At 35.0% G+C, this 27,590-nt stretch overlaps 4 protein-coding genes across 8 annotated transcripts; 2 read left to right on the top strand and 2 right to left on the bottom strand.

Annotated features, from left to right (window-relative positions):
* The first annotated feature begins 343 nt into the window (after window positions 1-343).
* On the top strand, window positions 344-9,978 carry LOC127255691 (copper-transporting ATPase PAA2, chloroplastic). Its single transcript, XM_051281363.1, has 17 exons — window positions 344-1,092; window positions 1,254-1,331; window positions 1,451-1,548; window positions 1,664-1,717; window positions 1,873-1,959; window positions 2,237-2,401; window positions 2,955-3,065; window positions 3,572-3,640; window positions 4,333-4,442; window positions 5,627-5,732; window positions 5,836-5,902; window positions 6,247-6,326; window positions 6,740-7,194; window positions 7,504-7,678; window positions 7,821-7,952; window positions 8,642-8,792; window positions 8,950-9,978. The coding sequence occupies exons 1-17, from the start codon at window positions 471-473 to the stop codon at window positions 9,060-9,062; spliced, it is 2,673 nt and encodes an 890-aa protein (XP_051137320.1). The 5' UTR covers window positions 344-470; the 3' UTR covers window positions 9,063-9,978.
* Window positions 9,979-14,284: 4,306 nt separating this feature from the next.
* LOC127255583 (LRR receptor-like serine/threonine-protein kinase ERECTA) lies at window positions 14,285-21,416 on the top strand. Of its 4 annotated transcripts, none has more exons than XM_051281185.1 (28): window positions 14,285-14,879; window positions 15,143-15,281; window positions 15,375-15,446; window positions 15,523-15,594; window positions 15,684-15,755; window positions 15,824-15,895; window positions 16,289-16,360; window positions 16,444-16,515; window positions 16,595-16,666; window positions 16,769-16,837; window positions 16,926-16,997; window positions 17,077-17,148; window positions 17,247-17,318; window positions 17,397-17,468; window positions 17,557-17,628; window positions 17,714-17,785; window positions 17,866-17,937; window positions 18,024-18,095; window positions 18,183-18,254; window positions 18,329-18,400; window positions 18,487-18,555; window positions 18,632-18,703; window positions 18,782-18,852; window positions 18,936-19,064; window positions 19,136-19,483; window positions 20,217-20,587; window positions 20,689-21,087; window positions 21,227-21,416. In XM_051281185.1, the coding sequence occupies exons 1-27, from the start codon at window positions 14,792-14,794 to the stop codon at window positions 21,070-21,072; spliced, it is 2,964 nt and encodes a 987-aa protein (XP_051137142.1). In that variant the 5' UTR covers window positions 14,285-14,791; the 3' UTR covers window positions 21,073-21,087; window positions 21,227-21,416. The 4 variants fall into 4 exon arrangements, with proteins under 4 accessions (XP_051137142.1, XP_051137143.1, XP_051137140.1 ...); XM_051281186.1 differs by having other exon boundaries at window positions 21,211-21,416; XM_051281184.1 differs by lacking the exon at window positions 21,227-21,416 and having other exon boundaries at window positions 14,287-14,390; window positions 14,484-14,879; window positions 20,689-21,172.
* Window positions 21,417-21,940: 524 nt separating this feature from the next.
* Window positions 21,941-23,955, bottom strand: LOC127255582 (uncharacterized). Of its 2 annotated transcripts, XM_051281182.1 has the most exons (4): window positions 23,788-23,955; window positions 22,865-23,096; window positions 22,187-22,514; window positions 21,941-22,080 (listed from the first exon to the last, which is right to left on the bottom strand). In XM_051281182.1, the coding sequence occupies exons 1-3, from the start codon at window positions 23,874-23,876 to the stop codon at window positions 22,212-22,214; spliced, it is 624 nt and encodes a 207-aa protein (XP_051137139.1). In that variant the 5' UTR covers window positions 23,877-23,955; the 3' UTR covers window positions 21,941-22,080; window positions 22,187-22,211. The 2 variants fall into 2 exon arrangements, with proteins under 2 accessions (XP_051137139.1, XP_051137138.1); XM_051281181.1 differs by having other exon boundaries at window positions 21,941-22,514.
* An 842-nt stretch (window positions 23,956-24,797) lies between these two features.
* On the bottom strand, window positions 24,798-25,961 carry LOC127255819 (probable carboxylesterase 17). The gene has a single exon (XM_051281561.1). It carries the CDS (start codon window positions 25,900-25,902, stop codon window positions 24,934-24,936), a length of 969 nt encoding a protein of 322 aa, XP_051137518.1. The 5' UTR covers window positions 25,903-25,961; the 3' UTR covers window positions 24,798-24,933.
* Between the last annotated feature and the right edge of the window lie 1,629 nt (window positions 25,962-27,590).

Below are 27,590 nucleotides of genomic sequence, written 5' to 3'. Positions count from 1 at the left end.
TAAACTGTGATTGCTATTCAAGCCAATTATGATCACATGTTACTCATGGACGATAGGCCACCGAATAGTTATTACTTTTATAAAGTCTATAATTGATTGCAGTATATATATTTATACATTGAAGTTTAAACCAAATCATTATTATTCTTAATTTATAATAAAAAATATATATATTCTTTATAAAATATCTTACTTAAAATTCGAAATTTAACGATGAATGGTTCAAATATAGTAAAAATAAATATGTTATATTAATATATAAATAAATATTAAATTTATTAAAATATAATTGAACGACGAATGGTGCAAATTTGGAAACATAAGTTTAAATAAAATAAAGTGCATATTTCTTTGTCCAAATTTGACCTTATCCCACACGCACCACATGTCGCACGTGCCGCCAATGTTTAAGATGAAATTCACGACTGCCCACCCGTCGCCGGCGGCTTTCTGTCTTTCTCTCTTCAACAATGTCCACCGCCACCGGTTTCCTCCGCCTCTCTTTCTCACCTCACTGCTCGTCTCTCCGGAGCCGCCATGACTTTTCTCCTCTGCAGTACAAGCGACGCCGGCCTCTTCCGCGGCATTTGCACCGCTTCCACACCTCTATACGCATCTCGGCCAAAGCTGTCGAGTTTAAATCAGCTGGAAATCTCCAGCTGCAAGGGAGGGAAGCTGAGGAGAGCTTTAATTCCACCGTATTGCTCGACGTATCTGGAATGATGTGCGGTGCGTGTGTCTCACGCGTCAAGTCGATTCTCTCCGCCGACGACCGCGTTGACTCCGTCGTCGTTAACATGTTGACTGAAACCGCCGCGATCAAGATTAAGGAAGGACTTGGAGAAGACTTCTCCGGCGTGGCGGATGAGTTGGCGAGCCGTGTCTCCGCCGGTGGGTTTGAGGCGCGGCGGAGGGCGTCGGGGATGGGCGTGGAGGCGAAGATACGGAAATGGAGAGAGACGGTGGAAAAGAAGGAGGCGCTGCTCGCAAAGAGTCGAAACCGCGTGGCCTTTGCCTGGACATTGGTTGCGCTCTGCTGTGGCGCTCACGCTTCTCATATTCTGCATTCCGTCGGCATTCATACTGGTCATGGTAAGATTTCTGAATTCTACAGCTCTTCAATATACTGTAGAATTCCGTTCTCATTCTTGTTCTTGAGTTGGATTTTCTGTGTTTACTCATTGCCATTTCCTAGTTTGATTTCTTGTAAGTTGTATTGAGTTAGTGTAATGTGTATGAGAGTTTATTTGTAGGATCAGTTTTGGATCTCCTTCATAATTCGTATGTGAAAGGAGGGTTGGCTTTGGGCTCTCTCTTGGGACCTGGACGAGGTGAGTTTTTAGCTACCTTAATTTGAGAATTAAATTTGAACTATATTATAAAATTATATGCTGTTATTATTGGGGATAGGAAACTTTTTATAGCTAATTTGGTTTACATTATGTCCCAGACTTGCTCTTTGATGGTTTGAGGGCATTTAGGAAAGGCTCTCCCAATATGAATTCTCTTGTTGGCTTTGGATCTATTGCTGCATTTGCAATTAGCGCAGTAAGGAAGTGATGATGGTGGATTACTTTATTAGAATGGTGCTTCAATATGATTTCTGGCTGTTAGTTGTGTATGAGAGTATGTCATTGATCATTTGTTATATTTGTATTCGTAGGTGTCGGTCCTCAACCCGGAACTTCATTGGAGTGCTTCATTTTTTGATGAACCGGTATGATTTGCTATCACTTCATTTGAAACATTTTTTCAACTGATTTAATGGTAATGTTGACAATTAAATATGGGTTGTGGTTAATGTATTCTAATAAATCATCTTGCGCTTACTTTTAAGATTGTCACTGAAATTAATTGATTTTTAGCACGCAGGTCATGCTTCTTGGATTTATTTTACTTGGTCGTTCACTTGAAGAAAGAGCTAGAGTCAAGGCATCTAGTGACATGAATGAGCTACTGGTAAGTTTTAAATGTTACTGATTGTAGGGTTGTGTGGTACATTGTAAAGCCACTTGGAGTAATGGCATACAGATAGGTATTAGAAAGTATTCATTTGTGTTTCATGAGACCCTCTAAAAGCAATTGTCTACCCGAGAATTGTTGTTATGCAGCCAAAGCATGCATACCTGATATTTGCTGGAGTCTTTGTTGGCTTAATATTCTTTGTGCTTGAGTACATGAAAACTGCCCTGTTGTCACTATGCTCTTGATAACTGCTAATTTGGTTTTGCTGCAGTCACTTATATCCACTAGATCAAGACTTGTGATTGCTCCCTCTGGAGTTGATGTCTTGGAAGATAATGTTATTTGCCCTGATGCAATGTGCATCGAAGTTCCCACTGATGAGATTCGAGTTGGTGATGCAATCATGGTATTGCCTGGAGAAACAATTCCCGTAGATGTAAGTCTTCATATGTCCGATTTTTCAATGATTTAGGCTATTTTTGGGGGTATATCCATAATAATAGTAGTCTTTGCGTATGTTTGACTATATTCTGTATTCAACCCATTTTTTGAATTAGTTCTCTGAATTCTCACAATCGATCATTTAGTTTGACTTCAGTTAAGTTTATTATTTATAATATTTGAGAATCATATGAAACCATTTCTGAGCCTCTGAAACACTATTATTCTGTGGAAGGTTGGCAATTCATTAGTCAAGTATGATTTGAAGATTTGTAGCATTTGAAGTATTCACAGATAATTTGCATGGAATATTTTGAATAAGTGGATATCTATCGATAAAGCAAAAGAAATAGATAGTATTTGACTTCTAGAGGAAGTTGTTTGCTTAAAAATCTCATTGTAGCTATATTCATTATCCAGCAATATATAGTTTTGTACTTGCTAAACATTAGAGGAAATATACAGCAGGCAGATGTTTTGTCAATACCTATGTTCCTGGATACATGTGAAGATTTGTCTATTTTACTGGATTAATGTTGTTTGAGCAGGGGAAAGTTCTTGCGGGTCGAAGTGTTGTGGATGAGTCGATGCTTACTGGTGAATCTCTTCCTGTGTTCAAGGAAAAGGACCTTTCTGTTTCAGCAGGCACAATTAATTGGGTACGAGGCTATTCAATGTGTTTCATTTCTGCAGGAGCGTCCATGTAATTCAACTTCATTTTTTTGTGTTTTTTCTTGTTTTGTCCCAAACAATCAGTTTCAATGTTTTGATGACCCCAAATTGCTTGCTAATCTTTCTTACTTTTGGTATTATAGGAATATCATAGATGTACAACCAAGCCAACTGCCATTTTGTTATTGAACTTCCATGCTGCTTTCAATTATAGGTTATAAATATGAACAGAACTTCCTATGTAGTACATATTTGCATTGTGGTTTCTCAGTCTGTTGAGTTCCGTGGATTCTCTGGCTGCTCGATTTCTTTCTAGATCAGTACATAAAATCCCATGCAATTACTTTGACAAGGTTTTTTCATGATGGTAACTAATTAGTGAACTGTCGTGAGCAAGTTAAGATTCTTCAGATGTTAAATGTCTCCCAAGTCCCAATGATCACTGTTTTACAGTTGCATTACTGGACTGATGCTTTATTCCATTCTTACTCAGGATGGTCCTTTAAGGATAGAGGCTTCTTCTACTGGTTCAAATTCGACAATATCCAAGATTGTTAGCATGGTTACTCTTCCCTCTCATTCTCTGTGTCTCTTTTGGCCTGCCCCCTTCCCCCCTATGTGCCCCTTATTATTTATATTTGTTCACTTATCTATTTGTTTCTTATGATTATGTTTCTCTATCAGTTTTCACTAATGGCTACCTAAGTCTTTCCATGTTATGCATGTAAATTTCTTCAAATTTTCAATGAAAATACATTGCTAGAGTTGAAACTGGAATTGCTTGAACCGTGTATGTTTGCAGTTAGTGGGGATTTTAAAAATGAATGGAACATATTACCTTTGTATACGAAACTCGCATGTCAAAAGTTCCAGAAGAGAAACTCGGTTATAGATTGAAGGAATGGAGTTCTAACCTTTTTAACATTCAGGTTCACAGTTTCCATCTAGTCATTCTGCAGATATAATCTTGACTCATAATCTCTTATTACCCTTGGATTGAGGGATCAAGCAAAAGCATACATGTTCAGTATCGAGTCCCTTTTCATTTAGTTCTGGAAATCAGAATTTTTATATGATATTATAGCATTTGGAACAAAAATATGATTTTGGCAACACCTAGGTTAAACATCTGTCATTGTTTTCTTAAATTTATTTGTACTTCAATTATATGAAAAAATTTATTACATCAAGAACAGCATTCCCTGAGTGTGATTGTTTTTCTAAATAGTTCTTATTTTGTCCTTTCCTTTGAAGGTTGAGGATGCTCAAGGGCGTGAAGCACCTATTCAGAGACTTGCTGATTCAATTGCTAGTCCATTTGTATTCAGTGTCATGACATTATCAGCTGCGACATTTGCCTTTTGGTTTGTCTTTGCATTCTCACATGATAACAATATGAAACTTTGCTTCATTTACAAATATTTTGAGATGATAGTAAACTTTATTTTGATTGTGGGAACATTTGATGTATTATACCCGTCATATCCTAGAGATGCATGGCTACCTTTATACCAAGTGCATAGCAACATTTTGATTTTTTTTTCGGTCTTCAACATATGGAAATATGAATATTAAGAATATTTGAGATTTTGGTTACAATTTTCAAGAATTGTTGAAATTTATGAAAATAAAATTTTAGAAATGATTTACATATTTATCTAAGCTCTAATCAATTCGGCATTATTTGTTCTAGCTTAAATCAGTTTGTACGAATACATTGAACAACATCTTTCACTGTAAAGTTTTGTATACTTGTGTATGTATTTATGTATATGTAAACTGTGCTAGAAATTCATTAGTGCTTAGTAAAATGGTGTTGATTAAAATGGATGCATCGCAAAGCTGAAAGATGTTGGAAGCAACATAGACGAATTGGATTGGATGGCAGGAATTCATAGGCTTATTTCTATATTAGTTTTAAAGGTGAAAAGCTAGATTGTATGTTTTGCGTATAAAGCTTATGAAGAGTATTTATAAATAGGCTTATTTATTGATGAGTCAGTATTTTTCTTTATGAAAGTTTTTATTGTGAAAATATAAATTTGAATGCATGCATAAACACATCTATCTAATTTTTTATTTTATTTTTTGATTGATTATATTGTGGATAGCTTTTATTTATAAAATCTAAATATATATATATATATATATTATAAGAAATCAATAAAATTTTGTTTTTTTGACATTGTTTTGTGTTCTGATTTAGTTTTTGACATGTATTAAGGGGAAAGATATGACAAATGTAACAAAGAAGAGCCCTGAGTTTTTTGGCTTCTATGTTGCCATAAAAGACAAAAACAAAAATAAAAGGAAAACAATCTAATTTAGTTGGGAATAAATGTTTTGTCTCTCATGCATCACTGCTACAGAAATTGGTCCTATAGAAACAAGGTAGAGAAAAGGGACTCACCCTTTCTATTTACACTCTACTTTCAGGTCTTAGCATAGAAATCACTATAGTGATGCCGCTTCAGTAGTGTGCTTAGGATACATCATTGATTTCTTCATTGTATCTAGTATATGCTTACTCATACTCATTTCTGTTTAGGTACTATATTGGAACTCATATCTTTCCAGATGTGCTATTTAATGATATTGCTGGACCGGATGGAAATCCACTGTTGTTGAGTATGAAACTTGCTGTGGATGTTTTGGTGGGTGATTCTGACCACTGAGGATGTTTATTTGATTATGACAACTGAGGTTGTTTCATTTGTAACATCCTATTTTGACTCAAATGTCCCAACATTTTCTCAGGTTGTGTCCTGTCCGTGCGCTTTAGGTCTTGCAACACCAACTGCAATACTAGTTGGCACCTCCCTAGGTAAGATTGTGAGAAACTTGTTTTATGACAGTGTGAAGAGCATTCTCAATTTGCAAATTCACTGGATTTTCTCATGCAGTGAGTTATTTTTTTGTCTTTTCTATTGGCATTCTTTGTTTGCATATCTATTTATTAGATAGAAACTGACCTAAATTCTGTTTAGTCTGTGATAATAATTGATATTACTAAATTAATAGAACCACTGTTGATGAATCATTATTCCCCTGAACTTAACCTTGAATGCTTTGTTATATTATTATAAACAATATCATATAATTTTGATTACAAGTCTTCACAGTATGAGCTCTAGTTTTGAGGGTTTTGCTCTATTTTCTTGACTTCAGGAGCTAAACAAGGACTTCTTATAAGAGGTGGAGATGTATTGGAACGCTTGGCTGAGATAGATTACGTAACTTTGGATAAAGTAAGTATTCAAAAGTGTTAGATGATCTAAATGACCGTCTCACCTAAAGGCTTAAGCTGTTAGGATTATTTATTTATTTATCTATAAACTGGAGTCCACCAACACGCTCCTCATGAGCAAGGAGATAAATCCCACCGTCCTCCGTTTGCTGTTGTCCATGAGCAAGTTTCGTTTGGTGTCATTTATCCCTTGCCTGTGAGGGGGCGCGTTGGTGGACTCCCGTTTGTAGATAAATACATTAATGATGCGTATCCTAATAGCTTAAATTTTTAGGTGAAACGGTCATTTATATCATCTAACAAAGATTATCTGTTCTTTGCCAACATTTGAAATAATGTACAGTATCTTATTCATCTACAACAGGGATAAGACGTGACACTTTCTATTCTATCATTTCTATTTACAACCTTCAGACAGGAACACTCACTGAAGGAAGACCTGCTGTATCAGCTGTTGTGGCATTTGGTCATGGGGAATCTGAAATACTTCAGATTGCTGCTGCAGTGGAAAAAACGGCATCGCATCCACTTGCAAAGGCTATTGTAGCTAAAGCTGAGTCATTGAATTTGAATATTCCTAGTACAAGAGGACAATTAGCTGAACCAGGTTCTGGGACATTAGCTGAAGTAGATGGGCTTTTAGTGGCTGTTGGTAAATTAAGTTGGGTTCGTGATCGGTTTCAGCAGAGAACCAGTGTTTCTGATCTAAAGAGGCTTGAAGAGTCTGTCATACATCTATCATCAGTAAATTATTCATCATCCAACCATTCCAGAACAATTGTTTACGTTGGTAGGGAAGGAGAAGGCATTATTGGTGCTATTGCAATATCGGACAACTTGCGACATGATGCACAATCTACCATTTCGAGGTATTGTCATATTTCATAAAATATACCTAAATTGAAAGTTGTGGTTCATTCATTATTTGTTATATTGAAGACATAGAGTCAATAATGCTTCATGAAGTTCTTTCTAAACAATGTCGGGGATCTTCATCCTAAGCTTCAGAGTTGCTGCTACATTATTGTATTTAAGAAAAGAAGCATTTCTTATAAATTAATGACACCATTTCTTATGCTGCATTGCTCCTTGCTAACATGAATTAGAAGCCTTTTTTAAGGGTATTCTCCTTTTCTTTTCCCTAGTTTTCTTATGTTTTTTCCTTTTAACTTTGAAAGGCTTCAGCAGAAGGCAATTCGAACGGTCGTGTTATCAGGGGACAGGGAAGAGGCAGTTGCAGCTGTTGGAAAACTAGTAGGCATAGAAAATGAATTTGTCTATGGCTCATTAACTCCACAGCAGAAATCTGGTGTTATTTCAAGCCTTCAAGCATCCGGCCATCATGTCGCTATGGTAACTAGACTATTTATGAAATTAAAATCTGTAAAGGCTAAACGTTGTCTTTAATTTCGTGATAGCTGCATTCCTCAGAGAAAAGAAGATCTAATTATACATGACTTTTCTGTGGCAAACTTTTACTAATGGTTTCTTGAAGGTTGGAGATGGTATCAACGATGCACCCTCACTTGCACTCGCCGATGTTGGGATTGCCTTGCAAATTGATGGTCAAGAAAATGCTGCATCAAATGCAGCATCAATTATACTGCTGGGAAATAGACTGTCACAGGTATGCATTTCCCTCGTGACCCTACACTTACCATTCTGTCATGTTGCTGTTGATGAAGTAGTAGTTTGCAATGTTGGTATAGTAAACTGATTTTTTAATCCTTTATCATTTTAATTCCGTAATTGGAGCTTGTCGCAAACTAGTTTCGTAAGTAGAAAATTTTTGCAATTTTAGCCCTTCGGTACTGGAGATGTCTACGTGGCACCCATGTGGCTCGCCGGATGACACATATCCGCCAAGTTACCGACACCCGAAAATTTTCAAAACGTTTTTTGAAATTTTTTAATTTTTACAAAAAGACAAACTAAATAAAATAATTTTTAAAAATAAAAAAATTCAGGTGTCGCTGACTTAGATGATACATATCCTATGGCGAGCCACATGGGTGCCATGTAGGCATCTCCGGCGCTGACGGACTAAAAGTGCAGAAAAATTTCTCTTACAGTTTGCGACAGGTTCCATTTATGAACTATTATCAGTTTAAGCAAAGGGTTGTATTGTTATTGTTCATGAAAGAATATAAGAGCTATCTAAGGACTATGATAACAAAATTATATGGTGGGTTTTCGTCATTTATGTTATACACAAACAGTCCACAAGCACTGCTCCATTTGATGGTGTATTATGTGTAATTAATTTCTTTGAATTTCCTGGATAGAATGTCTATTTTACTCGAGTGTTCCCGACAGGTTGTGGAAGCAATTGACCTTGCAAGAGCAACAATGGCAAAAGTTCGCCAGAATTTGACCTGGGCAGTTGCCTATAACGTCGTCGCAATTCCTATGGCAGCTGGAATACTACTTCCCCATTTTGACTTTGCTATGACACCTTCACTTTCAGGTCAGTTTCCACACTATCTATTCAAGATCGCGACGCCGGGGCTAGAATGACTCGAAGTGCTCTACTTATCTTCTGCTAATAGTGACCAATCTGCTTTCATGTTCTTTCCTCATTGCCATGGGAATCTGAAAACTTAAGGTTGATTTTGTCTTGACAGGGGGAATGATGGCCTTGAGTTCAATCTTTGTTGTCACAAATTCACTGCTTTTGCAGCTCCATGGCCATCAAAGGAAGAAGGCAAAGATTGAAGCCATGAATCATCCTCAATAATGTCGGAAATGAAGACATTAATCAAAACTGGTAAGCCACTCCTGACTCCTTTGTAATTCCCCTTTACAGTTCCTCCTTGTGTTAAAATCTTGCTTGATGTAATGTGGTATTAAATAAAAACTTAATTATATAATATAATATAATATAATATAATATAATATTTTTAAAAATAAAAATAAAAATAAAAATTATTTTTACAATAATATCCATAGTACGTAGATATGATTGAAAACATGAATAAATGCATAACAGACCCCAATCTGTGGCAATCTACTCAGAGGCGTCTAGTGTGTTTTCGGGTTGTTTTTTGTGGCTTGTTTTTCGTATAGGATTGAGCTCTAGGTAAATAATAATAATAATAATAATAATAATAAATACAATACAATAATATAATATAAAAATAATTAATTTATATATTATTAATTTTTAATTTATATATTATATTTGAATTAAAATTAAAAATTGAGACACCAAATTTAACTAGAAATATATAATTTTTTTAATTACACTAAAATTATTAAATATAATTTGTAAAATTTTAAAATACAAATAATTTTAGTATAATATAAAAAATAAAAAATAGGTGTTTCATTCGAATATTTTTGGGGGAAAAGAATTGGTGAACAGTGAATTTAATCAAATCTCCAAACAAAACACACCCTAGGTAATAATCCGTACAATTTGGTTCAATTTTCAGTGCATTAAGTTTGTTTCGGGACATTATGATTTGTTTAATATAGCATCCTTTTTGTCTACAATATACCTAGTCATCCAATTTTGTGTCAATTTGACCTGTCATAAGTTTTAAAAAAAATAAATAGTTAAAAATAAAAAATTTATTTTTTTATAAAAGTGATATTTTTTTACTATAAAAAATAAAAATAAATTTGAATGACAAAAAATAAAAAATAATAAATTTGAATGAGTAGGATTTAAGTATGCTTCTCCCAACACTCTTCAACTATACCATACTATACAAATGTGATTTTACATGAATTACCTTGTCGATTTATAGGTAAAAATAAAAAAAAAAAAATTTTATAAAAGTGATATTTTTTTACTAAAAAAATAAAAATAAATTTGAATGACAGAAAATAATAAATAATAAATTTGAATGAGTAGGTTAATCGCACCTTTAATACATATTTATATCATATTATTTTTATATAAAACATCATATTTAATATATATATATATATATTTACACTACATTAAATATTTAGGTTTTATTTAAATAGAAGTTTTGGGGTATGTTTCCTTGTAATTTTAAATTGAAATTAATAATATTTATTTTGTAGAATTTTCAATAAAAATATTTTTTCATATAAATATTATATCAAAATACTATTTAAATAATAAAATTAAATTAATATCTCATTTTAAATTAATTTTAAAGTACAACTAGACAAACCTTTGGGGTAAATAATTGGAGGTTTGTTTGGTTTAGTTTTGCTTTTGAAATCTAATTTTTAATTTTTAATTTTAATTTTAATTTTAATATTCCTTTCATTCTACATATTTTGTCCACATAATTTATCATTTTTTTTAAAAAAAATATGATTATACATTATAATCATATTTTATTTTATTTTTATAATTTTTATAATTTTAATTTTAATTTATAATTAATTTTACTAATATATTTTTTAATTATTTACTAATTATATTTTATCTAAATTTTTACATTTATAATAATAGGCTCATATTACATGAGACTTATATAGTACTCCCTCCGTCCACCACGGATAAAGTATACATTTACTTTTGGCGCGGTGTTTAAGGAATAATAGTATTTTAATTATAGTGGATAGTTAAAAGTAGTGTAATGACATTTTTGCCCTTGCTTTTTGGTATAAAAGTAATGATGTGATGTAAAGTAAGGGTATTTGTGGAAAACAGTGAGGTATTTAATAAAATGTTTACTTTGTAATTAAACGTCCCAAAATAAAAATGTGTATACTTTTTAGCCGAACGGAGGAGGAAGTATTTCATAAAAGTAAATAATATAGTTTTAAATAGTAAGCAGAATAGTATTTTTTTTTTAACTATTTCATAAAAAGTAAATAATATAGTGTTAACTAGTGAGCATTGAATAGTGTTTTTTTATTTGAAAAAAAAAAAAAAAACACTGTTGAATATTTAATATAATATTTTATATAAAAAATTATTAATAAATAAATATATATATATATATATATATATGAAAATCTCGTTTTATATTGCTTTTTATTATTTTTAAAACCCGCGAAAATATAAAACAAAAGTGTCGAAATGTATGTAAATACAAGCATATAATGGAATTGATAGATATTAAATGCGAGGAAGGTAATAATTCGGGTAATAATTAATTTAATGGGGCCGGCCAAGGAAGGTTCTTGTAGTTGTAATGGTAATGTTGGATCATTGAATAGGCACGTGATTGGGATATTTCTTGTTGCACTTATTTTATTATTTTTACTGGCTCCGTCCACATGTAAAATATACAATTATTTTTGATATAATATTTAAAAAATAATAGTATTTTAATTATTGTGGGTGGTTAAAAGTAATATAATAACATCTTTGCTTTTGTTTTTTGGTGTAAAAATAATAATGTGATGTAAAATAAGAGATATTTGTGAAAAAAAATAAAATATTTACTTTATAATTGGACGTCTCAAAATAAAAATGTGTATATTTTTTTAGCTGGACAGAGGGAGTATTATATATGTGACGTGGTTCGTGCCTTGGCCCCTCAATTTATTACTCCATTTGTACCCGAACATATATTGCATTTTTTTCATAATTCTTCTGTCTTAATACAGATGATTTTTATATTTATCACTTTTTTTTATTTTAATAAATAAGTTTATATTAAAAAATATAAATTCAATACGATTTTCAATGATTATAAATAGAAACATGATGAGTTAGTTTTTTTTTTTTAAAAAAAATCAATACCATTTTTAATATATATATATATATTATCTATCTTTTATCGAAAGTCTAATATCTAATATTAAATATATTTTTTTATTAACGATACAATTTTTTATATTTTACATAAAAAAAAATATTTAAATTAAAATTATGATCAAACAAACAACTCATCTTGGATGAAACGAGATTGAGAGAGAATAAAGATTGTATTAATGCACGTGTATATTTGTATTTTTTAAAATATTTATTGAGAATTATACCATCTAAACATACAATGTGAGCAAATAAACATATGTATTCAACTCAACGTATCATTCTTACTATTTTCATTTATCACATTCAAATGTATCCATTTTTAATTGTAATAAAAATAATTGTCTAAATACAAAAATACATCTATTTTTTTTAAAAAAAAAATTATTTTTCTTTGTATTTTCGAGAGATATAACATTAAAGCAAATTATTTTATATATTTTTATTAATTAATAAAATACTCCAGTCCCACTTAATATCTTTCATATTTTTATTTTTGTTTATTTCACTTAATTTGTTTATTTTTAAAAAATATAATTATATATTTTAATCCTATTATAACATTCATAATTTATATTTTTTTATTTTAATTACATTATTTAGTAATATTATTATTAATATATACTCTCTTCGTCTCACATAATTTGTCTCTATTTTCTATTTTCGTCCGTTACAAATAACTTGTCCTTTCTATTTTTTAGAAATATAATTATGCACTTTAATCGCATTTTAAATTTTATTAATTTTCAATAAACTATTTACTTATCTTAATCTTAATCTATAATTATTTTTACTAAATAATAATAATTTTTATTAATATACTTCTTAATTACTTACTAATTATACTTTACCGTGTCAACAGTAATACACCCATATTACATAGAATAAAATAAATAATTATTTTTATTAAATTATAATTATTTCTATTAATACATTTCTTAATTAGTTATTCATTAGATATAGTACTTCAAATTTAGTGGCTAAACTAAATCTGATAATTTAACTGTGAGGAAGAAAGTATATAGTATTTTTTTTAATGTAAACTATAGAAATAATATAAATAATACTATAAAATGAATAAGTGTATGTAATATATATATTAATATTTTTGAAAAAATATATAAATTTTTTTACACAAACACACCCATTATTTATAAATATATATTATAAAAAATAAAAAATAAATTGAATTTGAGAACTAGTATCTTTTTATTTTTGTGACCAATCCCTCTCCAAAAACATCACTAAATTCAAAACAACAGAATAAATTCTAAATTGGAGTAAAAGCAAGCCGAAAATGTAAACATGTGTGGGAGCAGTACGGAAAGAAGCGACGGACACTAACGCCGTTAGACATCCGTTAGTTTTAGGCGTTAGATGTCAGCCTTTCAGCGGGTACGGGACCCACTTCAACACTGTTGCCATTATTTAATGTCAGAATAAAATATAAAAAAAAAGAAAAAAAAAATGAATGTAATAAATAAATAAATAAATAAATGGGACACACACTCTCTATCTCTATCTCTATCTCTCTCTTTTTGTTGGGTGGCCTTCCCGAGACAATCTGACGCTGTTAAAAAGTAAACAGAGGTGACAACTTTACTACCAGCGAAAAGTTTTGGGCCATTCTGCCATTTTCATATTTTAACTGGGGTAAAGTGTAAAATGGCTGAGGGGTTAGTTTGCTAGGTTTGTTGGCAGGTCAGCCTAGCAATCATTGCCTACTGCCCTTTAGTTTTTATTCATTGGATTCTCTCACTCTCTTTCTCTCTCTCTCTACATTCATCTGATCATAATACTGGTTCAAATATTTTTATATCGAATTTTAATTTAGAGAAGATTATTTCGATGTTATTTTAATAAAATGTACTGTAGTCAGTGAATTTGTAAGAAACAGTGTTCTTAATTCTCATATGCATTTATGGTGAAACCCAGAAAGGCATTCCTTAAAGGTAATTGCAGTCAGGAATAGAAATTTGTGCAGAGGTTGTCTGTATTGGTCAGGAGATGATATTCGGATCGAAATTTGAATATTGGTTTTTTGGGACAGACAGAATGAAGATGGATAGTTTAACCTAATTAATTAATTAATCCCAAATTGGATTTGCATTTGGGGCAGCGGTTCAGTTCGATCGTCTTCTTTAATTTTTTTAGGGTTTTTTTTAAAAATGGAGTGTGTATGTATATTTTGGTTTTGTATGGATATTGATAGATACTTCTTCTGTGTATGTATGCAGATAATTGAGTGTGTGTCTGTGTGTGAGAGAGAGAGAGAGAGAGAGAGAGAGAGAGAGAGAGAGGGGTTTGCAGGGATGAGAGAGAAAGCTGTAATCTATTGATGAACTTTGTATCAGAAATTCAGAATCTTGGCAGAAGGTTTTTATCCTTTTCCCCTCTTCAAATAATTATCCCCTCTCTCTCTCTCTCTTTTCTCTCTCTTCTGTTTCTCACTCTTCAGAAACACAGCAGAAGGGCTGAGGACGATGTGATTGAACATTGCCAGCAACAGCCATGGCCTGCTCCTATCTCCCTCAATAGTCAGTCTCACTCCACATTTCCCCACAAAACCCTTTGTTTCTCTCTCTAAAACCATATTACAGATTGATTTTATATTCCTCAATTCTTCTTCTCCAATCTCCCATCTTTAAGAAAAACTCCATTCTCAAAGCTTTCACGCATTAATGGAAGATATAACTATGGCTGCCGCTGCTGCTGCTGCTCATCCATCATCATCATCATCATCATCTTTGTGATTGATTTTCTCTCTCTACTCTCCCATGGCGACCTCCTGGCGACGAATCTCAGCCGTTGGATTTCTGGCAGTGTTTTTGAGCTGCTTATTAGCTTCTGTAGATTGCGATGAAGGTGAGAGTGAAAAAGCTTCTGCTTCCTCTCTCTCTCTCTCATCACCATTCTTTTGTCTCATCATATTTCATCCAAATTTAATTAATAATTAATAATTAATTAATCGACTGTCCTCTCATGGCAAGTTTCGTTTGTCGTTTCTAAAGCCTGTTTACGCCATCATAATCACGTCACTTTCTCCATTAATCATCAAAAAAACCTTTTTTATTTTTATTTATTATTTTTATTTCTGACCTCACTGGTTATTTTAATGGCGGATTAAGGTGCAATTCTTGTCGAGATAAAGAAATCTCTCAGAGATGTCGACAATGTTCTCTATGACTGGACAGACTCGCCATCGTCGGATTACTGTTCTTGGAGAGGAGTCAAATGTGATAACGCCACTTTCAATGTCGCTGCACTGTAAAAAAATTCGATTCTTCTTGTTATTTAAACAATATCCTTTCTGAGATGTCCGATGTTGTTTCTTGGCTGATAAAATATTCGATCTTTCAGTAATCTCTCAGGTCTGAATCTTGACGGCGAAATTTCACCTGCAATTGGGCAGCTTAAAGGCCTCGTTTCTATGTAATTCGAATCCCCAATTTCAATTTTATTACATTTTTTCAGTGGATTTTTAATTTTGTTGTTGTAATTGAATCAGTGATTTGAGAGGTAATCGTCTCTCCGGACAGATCCCAGATGAAATTGGGGACTGTTCTTCCTTAATCAGCCTGTAAGAATTTTTTAAAAAATTGATTCTTTCGAGCTTGGAATGATTTGAGTTAATGGGTATTGAGATTTATAGATTTTTGCAATCACTAGGGACTTGTCATTCAATGAGATTTATGGAGACATTCCATATTCGATTTCGAAGCTCAAACGTCTCGAAAATTTGTAAGTGTAAGAACGTTGCTTGGTGATGTTATCGGTTTCACCATTGCTGACTGCTGAATTGTTTCCAGGATCTTGAAGAACAACCAGTTGATTGGTCCGATTCCGTCGACACTATCGCAGATTCCTAACCTTAAAGTCTTGTAAGATACACTGCTATTTCTCTGTTTTATTCGATTCCATTTATCGGCATTGCCAAGATTGTTTAATTTAGCTATACCTACATTTCATTCGATTTCACTATCGCCATTGCGAAAATTGTCTAATTTGGCTAGTTATGTGTTTAATTTAATTTCACTGTCGACATTGCGAAAGTTGTTGAATTCGGCAATATCTACATTTCTATTGATTCCATTATCGACATCGCAAAAAATTGTTTAATTTGGCTGATTCTAAGCTGCATTTGAATCCATTCTCGGCACTGCAAAAATTGTTGAATTTGGCTAGTTATCGGCGTTGCGAATTTGTAGAATTTAGCTAATTCTAACTTTCATTCGAAATCATTATCGGCATTGCATAATTGTCGAATTTGGTAGGGATCTTGCTCAGAACAAGCTGAGTGGCGAAATACCGCGGCTAATTTATTGGAACGAGGTTCTTCAATACCTGTGAGTTATCGGCATTTATTAAATTTAACTTATCGCGACATCTTGATGACGACGAGCACGTTAAAATCTTTGGAATTTTTCAGGGGATTGAGAGAGAACAAACTACAAGGATCGTTGTCGCCGGATATGTGTCAGCTGACGGGGTTGTGGTACTTGTAAGTTCATAATTAATCACTGCCACGACATCGAATGTTTTCGAAAATTCCAGACGAGTAATTGTTCATGTACTTGCAGTGACGTTAGGAACAATAGTTTAAGTGGTTCGATACCCGAAAACATCGGAAATTGCACGGCATTCCAGGTTCTGTACGTACCGTAATTAAAAATCGCGCTGCTAGTTGTATTCGAGATGACGATATGGTTAGCGGTTGATGACGACGACTATTTTCTGTGTGTTCGTCGTGTTAGGGATCTATCTTACAATGAATTCTCCGGCGAGATTCCATTCAACATCGGATTTCTTCAAGTTGCTACATTGTAGGCATTCAATTGTTCGTTTATTTGAAACGCTAATCGTACGATCTTTTATTCGATGCATAATGTGCTAAATATGGTGCGTTGTTAGGTCGTTGCAAGGGAATCGATTTACGGGGAAAATCCCGTCGGTAATTGGCTTGATGCAAGCGCTTGCCGTGCTGTAAGTTCGTTGTTTTGGGCTTAAAATCTTCGATTTTTGGATTTCAATTGTTGTAATTTTTCGTTTATTTTTTCGACAGAGATCTTAGCTGCAACATGCTGAGCGGAACCATCCCGGCGATACTTGGAAATTTAACTTACACCGAAAAGCTGTAAGTAATTGAAGATATGCGAAACTGTTTTGATTAAAATTGTGGTCGATAAAAAGCACATTATAATAAGCTTGGCGTCGATTTTTTTTCTTTCGAAGTTATCTGCAGGGGAATATGCTAACCGGAACCATTCCTGCCGAGCTTGGGAACATGTCGAAGCTCCATTATTTGTATGCTTCTTCTGTAGTTCGACTAAATCTTTCGTTATCAGTAGACGACATTTGGTTAAGCTGTCCTACGTTTTTCAGGGAATTGAACGAAAATCGCCTCACCGGAAAAATCCCTCCCGAACTTGGGAAGCTCACGGATTTATTCGACTTGTATGTTTATGGTTCGACCAAACGCCTCGTGTAAAATGGTTAACATGTCGTTGAATTTATTCTCGAATGTTTTGTTTTTTTGTTACAGGAATGTTGCCAATAATAATTTGGAGGGTCCTATACCCGACAATCTCGGCTCGTGTACGAATTTGAATAGCCTGTGAGAATCTGCGTCGATCTTTCTTCAATTTAGTGAAAAACGTCGTCGCCTTCTGTGATTAAACAGTGTTTTTACTTGATGATAGTAACGTCTACGGAAACAAGCTGCACGGCACCATTCCGCGAGCATTACAAAGGCTCGAAAGTATGACGTATCTGTGAGTGGCTCTTGTCGTCCGAGTCTACTTTCAACGATTGTTTTTCGAATATATATCGTTGCTCTAACTCTATGTTTTAGGAACTTATCCTCTAACCATCTCACCGGCCCGATTCCGATTGAGCTTTCGCGCATTGGCAATCTTGACACATTGTAAGTTCTCCTCGACTTGTCGATTCATCTCATTGCAAGTTCATCGACAATTAACCTTAACCTTCGCTTTACATTCGAAAAAAAAGGGACCTTTCGAATAACAGAATCAGTGGCTATATGCCGGCTTCTCTCGGCGACTTGGAGCATCTCCTCAAGCTGTGAGTAATTAGTTTTCGAACATTAAAACTCCATGTTTAATCTTCTCATTCGGTCGATATATATACATATATATATATATCGAGCAGGAATTTGAGCAACAACAATCTGATCGGATTCGTGCCTGCAGAGTTCGGTAACTTGAGAAGCGTCATGGAGATGTGAGCAACTAAAAATCTGTTCTAACGATCAGTTCGATTTATGATCTTACTGATATTTCCGTCTTCTTCTGCAGCGATCTTTCGAATAACCATCTTTCGGGGCAGATTCCTCGTGAACTCAATCAGCTTCAAAATCTCGTGCTACTGTAAGTAGTCGACAGTTCGTAATTAAACAGAAATACCCTCTGATTTTCTACCGATTGAAAGTATTATATTTTCGAATTATCGATAGAAAGCTGGAGAAAAACAATATCTCCGGGGATGTAATGTCGCTCGCCAGCTGCCTGAGCCTTACTGCGCTGTACGTTTTCGAACTTACATTTCACTTGTAATGCGTCGAGGCTGCTGTTAACGTCTTTTTGGGCTTTCGCGCGCAGGAATGTGTCGTATAACAATCTTGTTGGCTACGTTCCTTCGGGTAACAACTTCTCCCGGTTCTCGCCAGACAGGTATCGTCGCAGTCGTGATTTCGAGATTTATTTTTCTAGTTTTTCACCTCTTTTTTGGGATTGTCGTTTCGCTTTCAGCTTCTTGGGAAATCCGAGTCTTTGCGGGTACTGGAATACGTCTTGCGACGCACCTCGTCCAGCCGTACACTGTGAGCTTTCGATGATCGTAAAACTGTTTTTCTGCCTACATTGTCGATTCTGATAAAGATGAAAACTTTGTTCATTTGCGCAGTTGCGATACCGAAAGCAGCTATAATGGGAATCGCCCTCGGCGCGCTCGTGATTCTTTTAATGATATTAGTTGCAGCTTGCCGGCCGCAAAACCCGAAACCGTTTATGGACAGTCCACTCGACAAACCAGGTGTGTCGCGATTACGATAATTTTTTTGAATAGTCCGAGCTTCTTACTCGCGTTTCTTCTTCGATATGCAGTCAGCTACTCGGCGCCGAAGCTCGTGATCCTTCACATGAACATGGCGCTCCATGTTTACGACGACATTATGAGGATGACCGAGAATCTTAGCGACAAGTACATAATCGGGTATGGAGCGTCGAGCGCGGTTTATAAATGCGTTCTCAAGAACTGCAAGCCAGTTGCGATCAAGAAGCTCTATTCTCAGTACCCGCATTGTATTAAAGAGTTTGAGACTGAGCTCGCCACAGTCGGGAGCATCAAACATCGCAATCTTGTCAGCCTCCAAGCGTACTCCCTTTCGCCGTACGGAAATCTTTTGTTCTACGACTACATGGAAAACGGAAGCCTTTGGGATGTCCTTCACGGTACGTTCGCGTTCTTTGTTTCTTCTATAATGCATTTGCGCGGTATTCGGGATTAGAGTTCTTAAACGAATCGAGCTATTTGTGAACTTGACTCGAATTGGTTCGGTTTAAGCTCGTTTACGAATATAAACAAGGTGAGACGAGCAATATTCGAGTCTCTCATTGTTCTCGATTAGAGCTGTTAAATGAACTAAGCTGTTTGTGAACTTGACTCGGTTTGGTTCGACTTAAGCTTGTTTACGAATATAAACGAGGTGAGACAAGCAATATTCAAGTCTTATTGTTCTCGATTAGAGCTGTTAGACGAACCTAGCTGTTTGTGAACTTGACTCGGTTTGGTTCGATTTAAGCTCGTCTACGAATATAAACAAGGTGAGACGAGCAATATTTGAGTCTCATTGTTCTCGATTAGAGCTGTTAAACGAATTACGCTATTAGTGAACTTGACTTCGGTTTAAGCTCGTCTACGAATATAAACGAGGTGAGACGAGTAATATTCGAGTTTCATTGCTCTAGATTAGAGCTGTTAAACGAACCGAGCTGTTTGTGAGCTTGACTCGATTCGGCTCCGTTTAAGCTCGTTTATGAACATTAACGAGATGAGACGAGCAATGTTCGAGTTCCATTGTTCTCATTTGTTGTTGTTCATTTGCAAGATTCGTATGTTTGGTGTATTAAGTTTAATTTTTTAGGTGAGACGGTAATTTATTTCGAGATTTACCACTGGTTTCAGGAAGCAGCAAGAAGAAAAAGCTCGACTGGGAGACCCGGCTAAAAATAGCGCTTGGCGCGGCGCAAGGGCTCGCGTATTTGCACCATGATTGCAGCCCCCGGATAATCCACCGCGACGTGAAGTCGTCGAACATCTTACTCGACAAAGACTACGAAGCCCATCTCACCGACTTCGGGATCGCCAAGAGCCTATGCGCGTCGAAAACCCACACGTTGACGTACATAATGGGAACCATCGGATACATCGACCCCGAATACGCGCGCACGTCGCGTCTCACCGAGAAATCGGACGTCTACAGCTACGGCATTGTTCTTCTCGAGCTGCTCACCGGAAGGAAAGCCGTCGACAACGAATGCAACCTTCATCATCTGGTCTGTCTTCGTATCGGAATCGAACACATTCTTTTAATTACAACACCTAATCGTCGTCGCCGTCGCGACTTATTTACTTATTACACTACCCGGCGGCGCAGATATTGACGAAGGCGGCGAACGGCGCGGTGATGGACACCGTCGACCCGGAAATTTCCGAGACGTGCAAAGATCTCGGGGAAGTGAAGAAGGTCTTCCAGCTTGCGCTGTTGTGCGCGAAACGACAGCCGTCGGATAGGCCTACGATGCACGAGGTGGTGCGCGTGCTCCGTACGCTCGTCCCGCCGCCGCCGGAGGCGGTGGTGGCGTTCAGCCACGGAAATGCAATTCCGGTGGCGCAGCTGGCGACGAGCGAAGGAGAGTGTTATATGGACGAATATGCGAATCTGAAGGCTCCGCATCACGTGAATTGCTCGTGCACGAGCACCTCCGACGCCCAGCTCTTCCTCAAATTCGGAGAGGTCATTTCACAGAACAGCGTTTGATGGCAGAATTCGAATGTAAAAACTCAAACTCGAATCTCTTTTAGGGATGTATAAATTGAATTTGTAGTCAGTGATTTATTTGATCTGTTTGCTGCTTGGAGATTTGTAAATTGCAATTATTTGTGCGTTTCATATCAGTTACTCCATATAATAGGACGGCAAGTACCATCGTTCAGCGGCGGCGCCGCCGGCCGGAAAATTGAGGATCTGAGCACCAGACCTGCCACCACCGCTGCGAACACACCGGCAATGTAGGACAACCGCCAGCATCATCCGACTGTTTAGACCATCTCCAAGGAAATACTATTTTCTCCCGAGCTATATTCTATTTTTGCAGTGCTAGGTAAATTAATATATTTTCGATCATATATTTTTTGAGAGTTGAATTATTTTTTTATATACATATATTTTATAAAAAAATTTAAGTAACATTCAATATTTTACTCTGTTCCCTGGTCTTGCAATTTCTGTCATCCTACACACCTCATGTGAATTTCTTTTTAAAAAAATTATAGTAGCACATTATATTTTTAATTTTAAGCAGACTAATAAATTATTTTAATTTAATATATAAAATAAAAAAAATATATACTTTTGAGTAAGACAAATATGGCATAAACAAAAGAAATTGTACTATAAGATAATTATTTTTACTAATATATTTTTAATTATTTATTAATTATATTTTTTATAAATTTTTGTAAATTTTTTGTATATACTAGTCTTTACTTTTTCTTTTGTTTACTATTCAACTTTCACTATTCAATATGTCATTTCTAGTCTCACAGTATATCAAAAAATTATTTAAATCAAATCTAAATCACAAAAATAAGTTGAAAGACAGAGTAAAGAAATGTACCAAAATCTGTGAGCTTGCAAAGGCCATGCGATAGCTTTTCCTCTGCTCTAAGCTGAGTTAAAGAACCGAATGTATTTGTTTGTAAGCACAGATCAAAAGGCTTGGCGAAAAAACCACGATGCCATTGCGCATTTAACGCAAATTTCTTCCTGGTACAAGTACGATTAATGTTCTAACATTCAACGGTTATGTCTTCTCAGCATAATTACATCATGGTAGCTGTAAAACCACACGAGAGAATTAAGCTAACATCACCTTCTGGCCGTGTTTCATCCTGGAATCATTTCAGTTTAGATTTCGCGGAGCTCTTCAGAGGCTTCACAACAGGTTGAGTCGGGGCGGTGCCGCCTCTGGCTACCTTTTTAAGATCATATTTTACTGACAAGAAAGAACAGGCCAATGCCACCAACATTGTCGGGTAAACAAATACTGCAGTTGCTGGATCGGTGTTAACTGGCTTTCCAAGAATCCCTTCTTTGACGAGACCCCAGATAACTAGAAGTGTCCCGAACATGCTCATCCTCCCGGCTTTTAAAAGACCAATTAGAGAGCCAGCCACACAGAAGTAACTTCCAGCCAGAACCTGCTCCAAACAATCGTAAAATTCGAGTTCCAGTAAAATCCGTTGTGAAGGAATGGTGAGAAGTTAACTATTTAAGAACTCCACAAGTTGTTATTTTTCATATTACGGCAAGCAAACAGAATTAACCATGTTTATCTAGAAATAATACAATAGCATGGGATTATGACTTTTAAATCAGTATCGTAAGAAACAGATGCATTAACAAGTTCACGGCCATCCATATAAAACAAAAAGTATCAAAATTTAAACAAGTTTTGGTAGTATATTAGGTCAAGTATCAAATTAGTAGAAAATTCACAGCAGGGAAAAGATTCGCAAGATAAGATAGATAGGAAATGGAAGGGAAAAACCTCCAAGCGTTGCAGGTCTACTACAGCAGAAGCTTCTTTTATGTCGGTCAAATTGTAGATATTCAGCAAGTTATCCCAGCTTGGAACAGTCATATTATTAATGAGGCCATTTACAAAAGCTCCCGGATAAAGTAGCGCCTTAACCACTGGAAGGGGGAAGACCTCACTAGATATCAACTGAGAAGATGTAACCTGAATAGGCGACGTGCATACGCCAGATCTGCACTGAATTCTGAGGAATATACCAAAAAATACAGGAACAAAAGGTTGATGTGTTAGGATAATATGCTATTATGATTTATGGCAATAACCATGGCGGTCAATCGACGAAATTAGATTGCATATATGAAGATGAAACACTGTGAAGCACAAGGTATATGAAAACAAAACATATCAGTATTATCCTTTAGGTTAGGGGATACTGAGGTGCTCAAACACTGGTATTTGTCGAATTTAACACATCATGGAATTCTCATGATCCAACTCCATGAAGTAGCAATTCTAGCAGTCAGCTCTTCCCAAAAATGAATAATGTAATTTTAAACAGAAAATCTTCGAAGGTAACCTAAATGATGCAGTCGAACACATAAGTTAAGTAACAATGAAATCACTACATAGCCCAGTGAATTGCTTAAGAACAACAAATCTAGTCCAATACAACAAGATCTATCCGAATTAAACCAATTTCCGAATCAAGTGCGATATCCGTCAAATTAAAACCTAGAAAATACAGAATTAAGATTCCTTTGAAGCACCGGATTCGTAGAGATCACCCAGATGCTTAAACACAAAAATAAGAAACAACTGAATCATAATCGGCCTTACCAATACCTACTACCACTGCAGTAACACGTATAATTGAAATGCAAAATAAAAACTAAAAAATTCGTAAGCGGCGATAGTCTCCCTGAAAAATTGATTACCTAAAAAGAGGCACCTGAAGAAGGATGAGGAAGAAATACGCGCGACAAGCGTATTTTGATAGGTTGGACCACTTCCCCTTCGCTGCCATTGCAGATGTGCAACTCGGCTGATGGTAGAGAGAGGTGAGAGGGATGATATATGCGCTTTTAGAAAGCGTGCCAGACTGGTGAAACCGCTTTTTGGTATTTTATATCCCAAACTTCCTCTTCAGATTACCGCCAGACAAAAGACATTTTTATTTTTTTTATTTTCAGCAAATAAATAACACGGCCGTATTTGTAACAAACACGCCCGTCTTTTTGCAGAAACACCTGTTAAAATTTTGGAACTGGCAATTCAAGTCAGCCCAACACCTTTTGTCTTGGGCTGACCCTGCCTGATTTTAGAATGGCCCGATTTAAAATCATGTAATTTAAATAATAGTCGTTAATAATAAATTTTACGTAATTTTTTTTTATTAAAAAATATTTTAAAGTTTATATCCAATTTTTCCATGCTATATCATTTGGTAAATTATATCACACTTATTGTGTTTTTAGTAAAAATGCGTGCGTGTTTTATTTATTATTCGTAAAATTCCCTTGTATTGATGTAAAGTTTGTATAAAATATTATTTTTTTTTCGGAAACTTATGTTTGATTTTAAATAAAGACACAAATAAAAACAAAATATTTTAAATATTTTTTTTTGAATAAAATAAATAAATAAATGATCAATAGTTTATTTTTATAGTTTTTATAAAAAAACAGATAACAATTTATCTTCAAAAATTATAAAATAAAGGATTAATCAAGTATTTATTTATTTATTTTATTTTTAAAAAATTATTTAAGATATTTTATGTTTTTTATTTGTATAAAATATGTATAATTTAGATTTTTATTTAGAACCAAATATAATTTTGAAAAAAAGAAAAAGAAATTCGTGCATTAACGCAAGGAATTTTACATGATAAATAAAATAAAGGGTGTTTTGTGTATTAGGGTGTTATATATTTTTCAGTTCGTATCTATTTCTTTAGTTAAAACGTGAGTCTTTTTCATGCAAATATAATGATAAAAGGAAGTAAATTTGATTTCACAGTTACATACTATTATATATATATATAATTTTTGGAATTAATTAATTCATTCTCTGTGACAGTATCAGAGGCAGCCATGGATGAAGCTGCAGATCTGCTCCTGCAGCAGAAACGTTGCTTCAGACTCAGGATTCCACACATGGAACACGTGCTGTTCTCCCATGGCTTCCACAACCCTCACTTTCTCCACTCCCTTCTTCCTCAGGAACTCCGCGTACATCACCCCTCTTTCCTTAAGAAAATCCCCCTCCGCCACGAACACCATAACCGCCGGAAAATCCCTCCACTCCGCCGCCGCCGGAAAAGCCCTCTTTTCAAAATTACAGCCATCGTAGTCGCGATCCGATCCCTCCGGCAAGCTCAGCTTCCAGAACATATCGTTCATCGCCACTTCTTCCGCCGACGCCGCCGCCTGCTCCAGCTCCGTCCGCGCTCGGCTCCCGAAGTACGGATGGATCGGAATCAGCCCTCCGATTACCACGCCGGGAACATTTTCTCCGGCGATTAGGGTTTTCACGGCCAATTGATGAACTATATTCCCGCCTGCGCTGTCGCCGGAGAGGAAGACGCGGCTGAGATCGGCTTGCTTCAGCCATGGCTCCTGGCTCGAGCCGAGCCACCGGAGGGCGGCGTAGCAGTCGTCGTAGGCTGCCGGGAGCTTATTTTCCGGCGCCAGCCGGTAATCAACGGAGAGTACGATAGCCTTGGCGACGGCGGATAATCCGGCGAGGAAATTGTGGTACCCGACCCAGGAAGTGGATCCGATGCAGAATCCGCCGCCGTGGAAGTAAACGACGAGGGGAAGTTTACGGGGAGAGGCGGAGACGTCGGGGAAGAAGATTCTGGCGGTGATGGGCTTTGAGGAATCGATTATTACATCCTTGGACTTGTATTTAAAGGTGGGGGTGGTGGAGGAGACGACGCCGGACCATTCTGCGGAGGCGGAGGCGGGTACTGTCTGGGGAGCGAAGCGTTTGACGGTGCCATTAGAGAAGACTTGAATGAAGCCTGGGGCCTCTGCAACTAAGGACATGTTGAAGATGGAATGATCAATATTGATGGAATTAATCTGGAATGTGGGATATGGGATTTAGTCTTGAATATATATATATATATATATATATATAAATAGGTAGTTGTTATTAAGGATGTTGGAATTTGGACATGAGTTTGGTTAATGGCTGGTTGATCATGTCGTGTGGAACCACAGTTTTTAAGCTGTGGTTGTTGGGGGACTGATTGGCCATGCATTTAGACTATGACGATGATTATTACCAATTTTCATTTGAACACGACTTTTAATGAATATGGAGTATTAGTTTGAATTGAATACTGCGTTTTGATTAATATAATATTATACTCCCATCGACTCAATCTCTCTGTCCATTTGCTTTTTGTATAGAGTTTTAAAAATATTAGTATTATATTGGGATAAAGTAGAAATAAAGGTAAAAAGACTAAATTAATCCTATTAGTATTGTATGATATAAAGGTAATGGCATCTGTGTAATATATTGTAAATTAGAAGGGTATTTGTAATGTTAGGTAGATAGTACAATTACTTAAAAAAAAAAAAAAACTAATACTTTGTTATAGGACGGACCAAAATAAAAAAAATAGATAGATTCTTAAGCGATCGGATGGAATATTAGTTTACTTTGATCATTTAGGCGTGTTTGTCCAACCCAGATTTAGGCTGAATTCCTGTGCAAATAAAGTAATCCAGCCCAATTCTGGCTGAGGAGTTTGGAGGGACAGTTGTTCGTGTCTGTTTCTTTCTTTTTTATATATACTTTTTAAAAATATAAATATAAAAAAATATAATAATTATAATTTAATAAAATATATAAAATATATATTATTTTTAGAGAATAAAATTTTTTATAATACAAATAAATAAAAATTTAAAAATATATATGTAGATATAATATAAAATTATAATTAAACTATACAAATTAATACACATTTATATTATTATATTTATAATCATCAAATCAATACACATAAAAATTCCTCAAACTTCAACCAAATCTAAACACAAAATAAACATTAAAACTCAGATTCAAACTCATCTCAAAATTCAAATAAAAATCAAACTCAAATCCAAATTTTCCCAAATCCCCATAAAGAAATACACCCTTAGACTAATCAATTCAATGCTTTATTTTTGTTAGACTAAAATATACGTACTTTCACTCGAGAATATATTATGATATAAAATCAATGAGTTCAACGTAAAAATTCACCCGTGTAAAGAGAATAAATGTATTATTCAAGAGTTATAAGTTGAGATACAACAATATAATGACATCATTTATTCGAATATCTAATGTGACCAAAAGCATACAATTCCATTGTTTTAATTAATTAATTCATACTAGTCACACAATTTTCAACAAGAAAGGTGATGAAATGGTGGTACTATGTGATAATACATGTACAATCAAGCTATCAAAACATTGAGTTGTGCATGGAAGATCGAAACACATACGGGTGCGAACTGGTACATATAACGTGCCAGTTAAGATCAACTAGCTAATATAATGACAAAGTGAGTAAAATTATCAATTATGTAGAAATCTATGTTTGATCTATTGAGGGGTAGGTTATATATATATATATATATATATAGAAGGAGAGTCCAACCGCTTGAGCTACACTCCCTCCACAAGTAGACAATATGTCGAGACAAAAGCAAAAAATCCAACTATCACAACTTGG

This window comes from Andrographis paniculata, unplaced genomic scaffold (assembly GCF_009805555.1).
Source record: "Andrographis paniculata isolate CXL003 unplaced genomic scaffold, ASM980555v1 Contig54END, whole genome shotgun sequence".
NCBI lineage: Eukaryota > Viridiplantae > Streptophyta > Magnoliopsida > Lamiales > Acanthaceae > Andrographis > Andrographis paniculata.
This window is presented reverse-complemented; position numbering and strand designations above follow the sequence as displayed.

Bases quoted from the DNA above. Each gene is read 5' to 3' on its own strand.
- LOC127255582 (XM_051281181.1), bottom strand. From the start codon at position 23,876: ATGGCAGCGAAGGGGAAGTGGTCCAACCTATCAAAATACGCTTGTCGC. The intron at 23,097-23,787 runs GTAATCAATTTT...TATATTCCTCAG, and splicing joins CTTCAGGTGCCTCTTTTTAG to AATTCAGTGCAGATCTGGCG. The intron at 22,515-22,864 runs GTTTTTCCCTTC...TGTTTGGAGCAG, and splicing joins TAGACCTGCAACGCTTGGAG to GTTCTGGCTGGAAGTTACTT.
- LOC127255819 (XM_051281561.1), bottom strand. From the start codon at position 25,902: ATGTCCTTAGTTGCAGAGGCCCCAGGCTTCATTCAAGTCTTCTCTAAT.
- LOC127255583 (XM_051281185.1), top strand. From the start codon at position 14,792: ATGGCGACCTCCTGGCGACGAATCTCAGCCGTTGGATTTCTGGCAGTG. The intron at 15,447-15,522 runs GTAATTCGAATC...TAATTGAATCAG, and splicing joins CTTAAAGGCCTCGTTTCTAT to TGATTTGAGAGGTAATCGTC. The intron at 18,853-18,935 runs GTGAGCTTTCGA...TCATTTGCGCAG, and splicing joins ACCTCGTCCAGCCGTACACT to TTGCGATACCGAAAGCAGCT.
- LOC127255691 (XM_051281363.1), top strand. From the start codon at position 471: ATGTCCACCGCCACCGGTTTCCTCCGCCTCTCTTTCTCACCTCACTGC. The intron at 3,066-3,571 runs GTACGAGGCTAT...ATTCTTACTCAG, and splicing joins CAGCAGGCACAATTAATTGG to GATGGTCCTTTAAGGATAGA. The intron at 5,903-6,246 runs GTAAGATTGTGA...TCTTGACTTCAG, and splicing joins ACTAGTTGGCACCTCCCTAG to GAGCTAAACAAGGACTTCTT.